General features: G+C 39.8%; 1 protein-coding gene across 3 annotated transcripts in view; it reads right to left on the bottom strand.

The window, feature by feature from the left end:
- LOC111262192 (uncharacterized) overlaps positions 1-13,148 on the bottom strand; it is a 60,234-nt gene extending 47,086 nt beyond the window's left edge. For 2 of the 3 annotated variants that reach the window (XM_022836268.2, XM_086968987.1), the window contains exon 1: positions 12,532-13,148. In XM_022836268.2, the coding sequence (XP_022692003.1) occupies positions 12,532-12,545 (14 nt within the window). In that variant the 5' untranslated portion in view covers positions 12,546-13,148. The remainder of the gene's footprint in view (positions 1-12,531) is intronic. The other variant, XM_022836266.2, reaches the window with a different exon arrangement.
- Between the last annotated feature and the right edge of the window lie 349 nt (positions 13,149-13,497).

The raw sequence follows: 13,497 nt of genomic DNA, 5'->3' as shown, positions 1-13,497 counted from the left end.
TATATGTATACCATATATAATATCACGAGTTATATTTTTACGTATACATATATATATATATATATATATACGTAAGAGACAAAGCTGTTATTGTTTTTATTTATACTTTGTTATGGTAGTAATGGGCTGCAAAAGTAGTAGAGACATAATCGTTGATTTTGTTTTTTTTTGTGTTGTTACGTTGCACATATGTTTTTGTGATATTTGACGTCTGAATGCCATTTAGATGAGGTAGGAACAACAATAGAACTTCCTCCAACTGAATTGGAGGAGCCGGATTTATTAGAGAGTTTAGTATAAAGCACGATATGAATCTTGTATTTGAAAGAAACGCAATTTTTATAACGATGCGACATTTCGCAAGACTCGAGATGCATTTGTACTCTTGCTGAAAGCTGAGCCCGTTGACTGAGATATCATCGTTAGGGCTTTTAGCAGGCTAGCCGTAATACCATACCTGTTTGCCCCGCTCAAATTAGTCGGGTACAGCAATTGATCCTTAATAGTAACCAGGGGAAAATCACTATTACTAGGTAACTGAACCGATGAAAGGTCACCCTTCAACAAATGTACAGCTGCAAGAATCTGTTGTCCAGTTTGGTGGACGAAGGTAGACATTGTCCTCATACAGCTTGATGGGTGATTACGGTTACAGTATACAATTGTCAACGATTGAAGAGAAGCCAAACTTAATGAACAGAGTGACAACGTTCGACTTGACGCCGTAAGAATTGGATTGAACAGCATGTATATGGTTATGTACTTCCTATATTTTTATCTTAATGAACTGTATATGATAACTAAATTCTTCACTGGCCCAGCAGAGCTCATCTTCAACAGACTACTTCTCTAGGAAGAGTCCTGAAAGATGCATCCTGGCCATCTAATGAACCTCCTTAATTATCGCAATTTTACCGCTTGCTTTAGTTATAGAAGGGGATTGCCGTCTTCGTTTATTTTCCGTATGAAACGTATCTGCATAAGCCAAAAAGTGTCGATTTTGGTCCAAACAGGATATGTCGTCGGTATCCGTTATTCCGGTCAGTGGAAATGACGTCTTCCATTTAGTTAGAATGTGTAACTATACTGGTTTCCAGGTCCGCGTATGTCGGTGATTTTGGCGCACTCAAACTATCGATTTATTAAAAGAAAAACGTATTTGCACCTCGCTGTCTGAAAAGGGGACAGTGTAGACGTTATTTGATTAAGCAAATTTTTTTATAAAGCCTTTAAGTAACAAATTATTAAGCAAAAAACGCAAAAATTAGTGCGCAAGCTCAGCCGCACACGTGTCTCGCAAAACGGCTGTCATTACATAAAAAAACTATTTTGACTTTGCAGCGTTTTTCTAGGAGCGAGTCCGCAACGACCCGTCAGTGAAGGCTTGATCCCTCACCCAGCTGAGCTTCTACGTTTCTTCTGTCGAAAAGATGGTTTCACAGATACGCTTAAGTTATTCATGCATGCCAAATTGATTTGTATTCGTACTACACAACTTTGGTGCATTTTATGCATTTAGGGAGATGACGTCAGCTATTTCATCCAAAATTCTGATGTTCAAAAAAACACTTCAGAAGTGGAAACTGTAACTGTAAGTGAAGAGAACGCCCTTCTTTGAGGATTCAGTCAGAAAAAGTCAATTAATAGCCATTGTTCTTGACAACCGCAAGGTTAACGCTCCCGCAGAACAAAGTGTCGATTATTAACATTCATGTCACGAAACGTTTAAGGTGTCGATGTTCTATGCGTGCGCAGAAAATGCTAGCAACTTTCAAGTACGATGAGCCATGCGACAGATGAAGACATCGTTTGAATGCTGTCCTTCGCATATGGAAGCCACAAAATACTGCCCGTACAACTGGGTGCGATATTGCCGATTTGGGGTTGTAATGCCGCACAGGTCCTAGGCTCGATCGACCTTGGCTAACTGCAAAGTGCGATGTTATTCTCGCATATTTAGGAAAACGGTAAGGACAGTAGCGTCTTGGATGTTTCGATACTTCCGTGTCGGCTCGTAAATTCAGCCAAATCAAGTCATTAGATTTGGACGTCAAAAGGCCTTTAGTGGTTAAAGCCCTTTGCGTGTCGTGTAGACGGTTCGGCGTCGTAATGTTCACGGGTTGCGCCCACGCGTGGGCGCCCTGCTCAGCACATGTGAAGCGCCAACTATATCTTTCAAGTAGTAAATGAGTTCAGGTTTAAAGGCACGCTGCGGAACATCCCGTTCTTCGATTGCCATTTATTATTTAGCGAGATATATGAGCGTGTTCTCATATGCAACGGTTGTGACAGACAGATGTGGTAACTTGCTTTCAAACATTTAGCAGGTAATTGCTTTGACACTGAACCTGAATTCGTCTATCAGACACGTGATCTGTGTCAACAAAAAGTAAACTGCCCTCAAATGAGCCTTTATCAACAAGTTTCGAGTATAAATGATACAATACCTAAAACTTTTCAAATTCAGATCACTTGCGAAGTGCTGTTGTTAAACAGTATAGAATATTTAATAATTCTGAAAATGGATGGCCTGCGTCACACAAACGACTCTGTTTCTGTTTATAATGTGATGACGATTTTCTGTTTTCTTTGTAACTTCCTACGAGCGAATCTTTCGCCTTCGGATTTCGTTCGACGTGAACAAAATAATAAAAATACTTCCTAGGATTACATAATCCTAACAGTGGACCTTTTCATTCTGATTCATGCAAACTCTACGACCGCTTGCGTGTCGCAGATCTGAGATGCGCATAAGCAAGAAGAATCCTTTTGTGTGTGACAGACGTCTCGACAGAGGAATAGAATACGAAGCATAGACTAACGGGAAGTTGCCCGATCAACGAGGTGAACAAAAGACGTACTGGACGTGTAACAAAGGAAGACGAACGTGTGGGGTACCAAAAACCCCTATCATTATACTTTACTGTCTGGTTAATAATAATGTTATTGATTATCGGTTTTGATTGAGACAAGCGTAGCCGTGCTGGTCTGCCACGTTGAAAGTAGGTGCGGATTCGATCTTAAACGAGTTACTGAAAAATTGAACGTATGACACGGGATACTTTCAGTAGCGACCGTTAGCCTCTTCAGCTCTTTCTGAATAGTTGTCTAAATAGATGAATCTGTTTCCTGCTCTTTCAGAATAGTTTTCTCTATGTTTACAGTTTCCAATGTCCACAGTCACGATTATTAAGTGATTAATTGTTATGTAATGTTGAGAAGAACCTAATAGCTCTTAATGTATGAAACATGTGTAACAGTATACTTCCTTATGAGAAATAATCAGAAGAAACTGAAGCATATAATATCAATGTTTACCATAGAAAAGCGTTTTATTGCCGGGATACGTGTGGTTATGACGATGAAACTACTTGTCAAATATATATATATATTAGAAATATGAGTTTGCTTTCTGAAATCAGCGAGGATATCGAAACGGATGAGCGACAAGAGTTCCATTCGGCCTACACAATATTACTACCCTCACTCTGCTCAATAAAAATCCGGTTAAAACAGACTTTAACGGATCATCAGAGAACGGATTAATGTGTGATGTATCGATTCTTTGGGGAATGTAATGCAAAAAAGTCAGTACAACGGCCAGAAATCGATAGTTATCCAAATTACTCTGCACTGATTAGTCTCTTCTATGGTCAGTTATAGAGTTCCCAGCATTGTTTATAAGCTGTCAACTCGCCTATTGACGCTCTTGTTGTGACTATTGTTTGCTTTCTTCGTTATAGGTCATCTCGCTTTTGCCAAGAACAAAATACCTAAATTGTCGCGGTATTCTTTAGCATGTAGCCAATGAAAAGCTTTCAGGACACCTTATAGGCTTCAGCTTTCCGTATAGCCATGAATTGAACATCGGACAAGTGTCATGTCCTGGAGGCTAGTCTTGCCCTGCTCAACCGATATACAGCTCATCGGCGACTATCTACCGTTTTCGAAAAAGCCAAACGGTCGGTGCCACCGCCAGTAGAGAGAGAGAAAACAACTTGTAAAAGTCCTCATCAGTCTTCGCCATAATCAACTAGCATCAGCGAAAATAAACGACAATGTTTAAATGTATGAACCATATCTAAGTTGTAAACTCTAACTTTCTGTTTCTTTGTATCGAATCAAATTATACATCAGTCAAACATTTTCAATATTACCGAAATAACTGCTACGCAAGTGATGAAAGTGCCTAGTATTTTATAGGGTCTCAGAAACGGGTGCTGTGTACACATCGCGAGCGGCTCATAATGCCTTGTGTAAAACTCGGACACTCATTAGGCCGTGATAACCCCTGAGGGTCAGGGCTTCATTTCAACGTACTAAGAAACGAGTCGCCTGTTGACCTACCTAATGATTTACTTTTACACTTTCTCCTTTCTGCGCGCTTCTTATTTTTCCATCTTCTCATAAGCGCGCAATCGGACTTGTTCTATTCTATTTAGAGGGGCGCGTCGAGACACAGCTAGGCTAGCCCCTCTTTGTGTCTGCTTCCTTACCTACTATCCCCTTTTTTGTTTTTGACACCTTGCCTAGATGTTCATCACCACAAACCGTTTGTCTTAAGCCATTTGTCTCATATCTATCCTTCTAACTTTTTCTTTCCGTTCCTAATTCTCGTCACCTTGTTCCACTGTGTGGTCGTCCTATTCCAAATGTCTGTATCCTTTATTGCCTACCTTACTATTTCTCCTCTAGTCTACGTTGGCTGAATTCCTCCCCTAACCTCGCTTAGTGCCTCACAGCTTGGAGGGACAATAGCAAGGGTCCGCTCTACGCTGTGTTCCTCAACGAAGTTGCAACTAACGCAAGCATTCACCTGTCTCATCGACCCCCCACTATATACAATCGAAACTGCCGATGACTAGACAGCATCTGGGTCGGCCTTTACGTCAGCTTCCAAGTTGATCCTAGCCAAAGTCGACGATCAATCATTACGCTCTTAGACCTACTTAAACCATCTCCTATGGTTAGTCTTCCGGGTCCTACCTTCGTTTATTTCTCCTGTAAGAAATCGATCGTGGCCATTCTGATCCTGGTCAGGCCCATGTCGTCATTTAGAAGTCGTGAGCTCCTTCCTCCTGCGAGGCTGGTATCTGAGAAATATCCGATTTTCGTGTCCACTAGCGAAATTGAAAAAGAAGACGTGACCCATATTTACCTTATGGGAATTTTTCACGCGCTATATCCTTTATTATCAGTATTAAGCAGACAACATTCTGTTGTATCATTTTTATGGTTCAGCTACTTTATACGTTATATTGGATGTCCCTAACGACTTATTGATATGGAGACTCAGCTAGCTGTCTCTTCAGCTAAACCTCGGTTGCCCTCTGCACTCTGCGATACCCAACCCAACCTGTGTTACAACTATAAGCAATATTCATTATCATTATTTATGCTTAAGCTTATTATTGTAATAAGAACGTCTGACTCTTCTCTGTTAGAGTGACCGCAATGATTCTTCTTTTGATGAAGCTACTACTGCTGTTAGAAGTGGCCTGCATACGTCCATCACCTATCGTTCCTTACGTTATGTCAGTATGAGTATCAGCGAAAAAGGACATTATCATTACCCTCACGCAATCGTCTGCCCTTATTTATCCTTTTTTCACTGTCACTATCAACGCTACTTCTTCTGCTATTACTGCGATTAAGTCAACGGGATTTTCTACCCCCTGTTGAGCGCTCTGAGTTATCACTGTTGCCACTGTACCACGAACTTCGATGCAATAACTGCAAGTTGCATCACCTGCAGCTGTCGCAGTTTCGTCAATTTATAATCATACTATTAATATTTCTATTTTTCCAAACGGCGACAGCAAGCCTTTAATGAACCTTTCAAATTAGTTTTCCTTATTCATTACCATTGTCACTATTACGATCAGGCTGACAGGGACACAAATAACAAAGACAAATATAGTCTTTTCCATGAGCCATAGCGAACGTCATATAGGTAGAAACGGCCACGGTGGCAAAATCCGGTCCGCACTATCGGATAACCCATTATGTAAATAATTCTATATATATATATATATCATGAAAGAAGACAAAATGTTATTGTAACTGATTTTTATTTACTTTATCCTTTTCAATTTTAACTAACGTATGCCAGTAACCCATAATAACACAACACGCAATGTAATAGTCTGGTAAAGCGAGGTTCGACTGTTTTTTACGCGTAACATTATACTACTATTTAATGCCTCCAACAGTTTTATTCTGATCATTTTCCTGTTTACTTGTTTAATGAGAACTTCAATTGAATTGATGAAATTAATAAAGTGCCCATTTGTAGAAGCCGTATTTCTTTACGAGATCGTTTTTTTTTTCTCAAATCAGTCTAATTTATCAAGCATCTATAAATTTAGGTTGGTTTTTAAACGACGAGCGATCTCTTATAAGATGGATGTGATCGGGAATAGCAGTAAGTTCCTCAAAACCGTTTGTTCGACGGACAAAGTAATGTTAGCAGTTTTTAAAGCGAATCTTCACCGGTGGCTTTTTTCCACGACGTCGACCTTCGATAACCAACAGACATGAGTAGCTTTTACTCAACATTATATAACACAGAGCAAAAGTAAGCTCATTTTTCTTATATCTCATTCAAAACTAACGACAGCTTACCCACCCACACACACATACATCTGACACTTAGATATTTGATTTTCAAAATGCTGAATTTTGGCGTCTACAAAGCCAAAATGTGTATGTATATCACACGTGGTGAATTGGACACGGCTATAGACGGTCGTTCATTTATCAGTACGTGATGTCCTTAGACGAAATGGGTACGGTACGTTCGCGGTGTAGGCACATGTAGACGATTTTGTTTTAACGTATGATTTTATCTGATTGTAGCTTAACGACAAACGACGTCAATGCATATCCACGCACACATATATATGTATATGTCATTTGTTCTTGTTGTCATTATTGCCGGGTACCGTAGGATACCCTACGAGCTATACAGCTATCGGATTGGTTCACCCCCACGATGATTAGGTTCCTAACGGTGAGGGGTGAAAATCAGTAATAATGACGGTGATAGAGCAAACGGCAGCGTTCCTTATTTCAACGAACGGCCAATTGTGCAAGGCAGTAATAACACTATCAACGAAGCTGGTAAAGAGCTAATTCAATGAAAGACTAAATATCGATCAATTATAATAAGGTTATTATAGTGATTAGCTATAGTTGCAACATGGCTGAAAAGTGGCCACCATTGGCTTGAACCTAGTGGTTATTAAGACCGTTAGCGACATACGGTACATGACACGGTCTTGTCATTATTGCTAAAAGCCATGAGCCATATATGTCTATTGCTACGCGTTTACTGTCTCGCAGCGGTCACTACGCTTTGCAGTCAACTCATCATCGATCTGTAATTAGAATCAGCGCAGTCGTACGAATATGTCATTGTCCATATGTACATTTGTTATTATCGTTGTTATTTAGCTGAACCTTACTATACGTTCAGCGGGTTTGTTTTTCCCGGCATAGGTTTAGAAGTTTACGAAAAGCAAATGTAGAGCCGTTTTCGTTCCTTGAATTCTAACCGCTGAACTAGGCTTCTTTTGAAGCTGATGCTCTTCTACATCGTAGGCAAACAAGTATCGATCCGCGCTGACAACCACCAGCATCTATTACGTCATCTATTGTTTATTTTAGGATTTAGTATATGTAAACGTACGATTAACCGTAACACAACGGACGACGCAAACCTTAACATATGAATGAGCAGTACACGTGCTCGCTAGTAATTTGACGCAGTTCCTGTTCGTTTGAACGCGGTAACAATTTGAATGATCGTGGCGGCTTTGGGGAAGATAGAAGCTAGGAGCAGTCATCACACGCGCGTTCACGGCCCTCAAAGTATAAATAAATACGAACATTTATATCAGAGAGCTAATAAGCGTTTGATCTTCAATTACTCAGCGATGCTTGTAAATGTAGATTGGAAAAAGTGTGTTAAAAACATACTATTACGAGATCTAAGTCTACAAGTCATCCTTTGTTACTAGATCAGATAGGCTTCCTTTGTATGGCATAGCCAGATGTTAGAACGAACACGATTGACACATATTTGGTCTAGTAGCTTTTCAAATAGGTTTTAAATTAGTAATCTAAAAATCGGTAGAGATAGATTTAGTCCATGATGTATTAGAGGCGCAACGTTATCAAAGTTTTTTGCACTGCTTTTAGCACTGCATAATGATTATACTTTAGTAATAGTCCCTTAGAGATATGGCAACGATATTGTACCTGTATGATAGTTCAGACTCGCACCATAACTTTTGGCATGCATTTGCTTACGTGAACACCGTAAAAATCTAAACGTATTGATCATTAAGTTTGAACTTACGCAGAAAGTTGGATAGATCGTCAGTATACATTCGCTCAAGTCGACCGTTACGACGATCAGGGTTGTTATGACGAGTAGTAGGCGCATGGGTGACACTCGTGTTTATGCGGTGAAGCAGAACCAATGGCCAGTTGAATGATGTATTTTCTAAAATACTTTACTCTCTTAGAAAAGTATGAAAAAAATTAAAGTCACTTTTAAAACTGCTTACAATTTCACTTCAAGCTATCTAGATCGTAGCGAAAACTATTTTTTTGCTTTAAGAACTTTTGTGCTCATTCTTCCGCGTTTGTCATCTTTCACTTGGGTCACAATTATTCTATGACATCTCAGATCCTTCAGCGATGATCGCGATAAAACGGACGTCGAATGCAGCGTTACGGCTGGCGATACTGGTATCAAGGTGCGGCCGGTCGTCCGCTTGATGGCCTGCTTGAGCAGGCAAACCGAATGGGGAGTGCAGTACCTGCCCGTTGAAAGGGCCGTTGAATAGCAGCTTATCGCGATAACTGTTTATATATACAAGGTACTAATCCATGGTTTTTTTTTTTCAGAAAATGGCGAGATCGTTGTTGTGTGCCAACAAATTCATATAATCTACAAGCTTCCTCTAGCGCGTGCAGGGTTGATGTTAAATAGAGCCGAAGTGTTGTTAATTGCTAATGGATCCCTAGCGAATTATCGGCTTATCAGATTGCTAGATATAAATAAGCAAGACACACATGCTACGCTAAACAACATTGATACAGTATGGACCTGCTTTCTCCTTGCTTACGAGAGAAACGCAGTATACAGTAGCATAAAATGCGGCTTCGCTATCATTTCCAGGAATCCATGTTCATTTAGGATTTATCTAACACTGACATGAAATGGCTAATACCTCGTTAGTCCAAGTTATTTCAAGTGAGAACATCATATAGCTTAGGAGTACCGCTTCGTACAGCGTAAGATCAACGTACAACTTATACGACACTTCTTTCTCTTACCTTCAATCATTATTGAACAGCTGTAACAAAAGGAAACACAACACACAGGGCCAACAAGGTTGGAAGATGCATATACATACGTAAGGAAAATTTGGCTTTCATTTTGATATATATTGCGTCTATTAATCAAAATTATAAGTCCCTTTAGAATCTGATAGACGTGAAGTATACCTATCGGACCATGTAATTCGGGCAGCTCAAACTTCAAACACCTGACAACAGTAACGTAGCTGACCATCACTAATACCAAATCGACTTGTATGGTATGGAATCCTGAGTGTGTTCTTCTATCTATCTATCTATCTATCAAAATTTACTATGTTAGATTTGAGAGGAATTCCGATACCATTTGTTTATGTTACAGTATAATATCATAAAATTTCAATAATATAATAAAACACTTTTAGTACATCTAAAATTTACATTTAGACGGCCAATTTTCGAACTGAGAGAGACCAAAGGATGCTGGCTCCAGCCTGGCCCACGACACATGCTACATTATCTGTGCGGCTAAAACAAACCATTTGTGCTGTAAATCGCAGCTTCCTAAAGAATATAATTAGAATTAAATAAAATTCCAGACGTCTAGTTGTTTTTTTCTCAAACAAACTTTCTTGCAATATGAATTTTCATTCTGTTTGACGCTTCAATTGAACAAATCTACATCCAGTCAACTACTATCACCGTCGGCACCTTTAAATCGAAGCTGCCCTCAAAAATGATTTCGTGAAAAGATTTGTAGGCTTTCTAATAGCCGCAGGCATAGGTATATTGCAGCAGTAGCTCTAGGGTCCTGAGATTCTATATACAAAGGTTACCACCGGAATGTTCGAAATAGGCCGAGGAAAACTTGAAATCCCAATGTGCCTTGCAATGGTATATGAAGCTGTATATAGCTGCTGTCTGATAAGTATTTAGAGCGGCTTATCGCCACGCTTCTACAACAAATCTTCGTACACGATGCATTTTGTTCGCTTGCTCCCCGCACGATATTAAAACTACAGCCGGCAGAAAAAAGGGGACTAGTTAATGAAGAAATACACAAGTGGTTCTCTCCCCTTGAAAACGAACTCTATCACACGGTCCAGTAAATCTCAACGCGGAGCTGTTCACGCTTGATGGATGCCCTAAACGTATGAACGATTTATATGGTAAACGAGTCGTCAATCAAGGAAGAAATGCTATGATTATGATGATGAGAAGTTAATTAATAATCAATAATAGAGAGCCATCATGTCAATTGCGTTATTGTTAATTGATTTGTGAATGAGTTGCCACGAAACCTTTGGAAAATGGTAGCGATAAGCGCGCTTGACGAATACCTTGGCCTGCTGGCACAGGTCTATCGCTCATCAGCCTACACAGCTGAAGACATGACATGTTGTTTTATTGCACTAACAATAGTGCCGGCTTAGCATAGGGACCATGCGGTTTCTATGCATAGAACCAATATATACTAACAAAGAATAAATATTTTCATGTCATAGCCTTTTTAAACTGGACTAAAAAAGCACTAAAACAGTGTTTTTCGTTGTCATGAAAATAGAAACACTTTTTTTTTGTTTTCTTTGAATGTTTAGAGCTTTCGGCGGTGATTGCATTCAGTTTCAGCATATAGATAAACACTGGGTGTCTTATTTAGACTCGTTTGTGTGAATGATGACATGTACCTATTGTTTGCGTTTTTGTTCGAAGAGAAAAAAGGTGTTTCGTATTCATCGACTACCCTATATAACGCGACAATATAGATGCTTAAATCAGCATAGGTTGATTTTACTGTTAAAACTGTATGACAGCGTTCAATCCTCGAGGCGTAAATGGTTAGGAGACCAAGTATAGCAGCGCTGATTTATTGCGTTCATGCTAGATTCAATTATAATTCGGGGCGCGGCATTTGTAGTAAGTCCAAGATAATAAGCGCATATATATAGATTGGCTTTGCAGAACTGTGCCACCAGTTTTTGTAATGCGTCTCAAGAACATTGCTCAGCGGCCATTTTTTTTTCGAGTTACTTCGTTGTGGAAATCTAAATTGGTGCTGTACGACATTCATTGTTGAAGGTTTCTCGTGTGGTACTGCCGTTGCTAAGCATGTGTTTACGCCTAACTTCGAACCTAGACCGCCTTAGATTGTTAGACCAACGGGTTACCATTACAGACAGTATCACAGAGGTAGGCGATACGAAACTAACCGAATTTTTCAAAGTAACATTTTTTCTCCAAATATATATGTGAAAAATACATATAAAATAAAATAAAAATAGAAAAAGATAAGCTATTCCTTGCCTTAACTAAAATATTCAAGGGCTAGTGGAATGTTAAGCAAACTTTGCCATTGTCTACATATGTGTCACTTAATACCGGACGTCATGTACTGGGTAGCGCCTCTTCCATTAGAGGATAAAGTAAAATGTACTCAGGTCAGATGTTTCATGCGCAACGGTATTATTTATTGACATAATTACCCGTATCGGTGGTTTTTTTCCTAGCTGATCCTTAGCTGTCCCTTCTGTGACAGGCCTGGGTACCGCTCTTTAGCTTCGTTCTAGGGACACTGTCAGACTCACTAGGAAAAATCGGGAGCAGCCGAGAATCATTTTGTTGTTTGAATATTTTCTGAAGTACCAACGTGTATTTATATCCAGATTCGACCACCCATATACCCTGCCTCCGGTTTGCCTAGTCGAAGACATTGCAATCGCCTTCATTTTTACAAAACTTTATTGTGGGGACTCCGATAATAACCACCGATACCATCCGGTATCGCCGTTAGGGATATTCGCTATTTCTATATTTTTTCTTCGAAAACGATTTTAGCGCCATTCAAATGGGCAGTCGCTTCTTAAGTCAGTCAATTTCCGAAGCGGAATTAGGGACTCGTCTTGTCTCAGATAATGTTATTTTTTTTCTAACTAATGTATATCGGTATCCCGACTCGTTCGTCGTGCCGGCGCAATGGGACCTCCCATAAAAATTGGAAATCAGTGGTCAGATAATTGAAGATGAGATTCGTCTGTTATGGAAAGGGGAGAAATTATTGCACTCCCCCTACCTGTGTATGAAAATCGCACGATCTTGCTCGCCCTCTAAATAGCACATAACATATCTAGCGTAAGTGATACATACAATTGTATGTAATTATAGTATACGTATTTTTGCAGGAAAATTTTTATGTTTACTCACCTTAATAGTCCCATCGTTGCGCTCACGTTAATACTCCATCCAGTTCATCGATATATCACTATGAACTTATTTGATTATATCCTCGTGTGTTTGTACACACATACGAGATTTCACATACGACGATGTCCCACTAATATAAACTATTTACACAAGTCAAGCACTAATAGGACAACTCCAAAACACTGTTATGTTCTCACACGCTCATTCCAACACGTTTGCAGATACGATCCACTCTCACTAGATCACACCAAAAAGCACAGATTATTTCTATTTTTTATAATCTAATGTTCAACACATATCACATATTTAATTTATAACAATATCATTCGTTTTGTAAAACACGACCCGAAACACGTGCAACTGTTTTTGCTTCGCGTAGTAGCGTGCTGCCCCCTCGCCAGCTACGAAGTTTCTGCGGCGGCCCTGGCACCGATCTCTTGACAGCGATCCCACCACATCTCTCCGTAAAAGCTGCTGCTGCTGCTGCTGTCGCCGCTGCCGTTTAATCCGTTAGTTCCCTCTCTACTTGCTACGATACAGGAGCAAGAAGGCAGGCTAGCGCGCGCTGGCCGACTGACCATGACAGCTCCCCATTTATCCAGCCCTCAACGGAACCCTGTCATTGCTATCCACGAACTAGTAGCGTTGGCGGAATCTTGTTGTTACCACTATTTACTGTAGCGCCACCTATTGACACATTCAAAAAGTGACAATGAAGGTAGTTGGCTATACGAATGAAGACGATGGCAATATTTACCGGAAGGCAAATAGACCTATGATCCTTATGGTTTTCAGGAAAAACACTCGATACTGCTAACATTCATACACGCTCATCTAAAACAAACTGCCGATGCTCTAAATGAGAGGTCAATTGCATTGGCACTTTTTACTTATGTAGCAAAGTGATTTGTGTGTAATAGTCTGATTCCATGTCTGGGCAGAAGATGGAGCCAGATATCAAAAGCT

This window comes from Varroa jacobsoni, unplaced genomic scaffold, assembly GCF_002532875.2.
Source record: "Varroa jacobsoni isolate VJ856 unplaced genomic scaffold, vjacob_1.0 scaffold_634, whole genome shotgun sequence".
In the NCBI taxonomy this organism is placed as follows: domain Eukaryota; kingdom Metazoa; phylum Arthropoda; class Arachnida; order Mesostigmata; family Varroidae; genus Varroa; species Varroa jacobsoni.
This window is presented reverse-complemented; position numbering and strand designations above follow the sequence as displayed.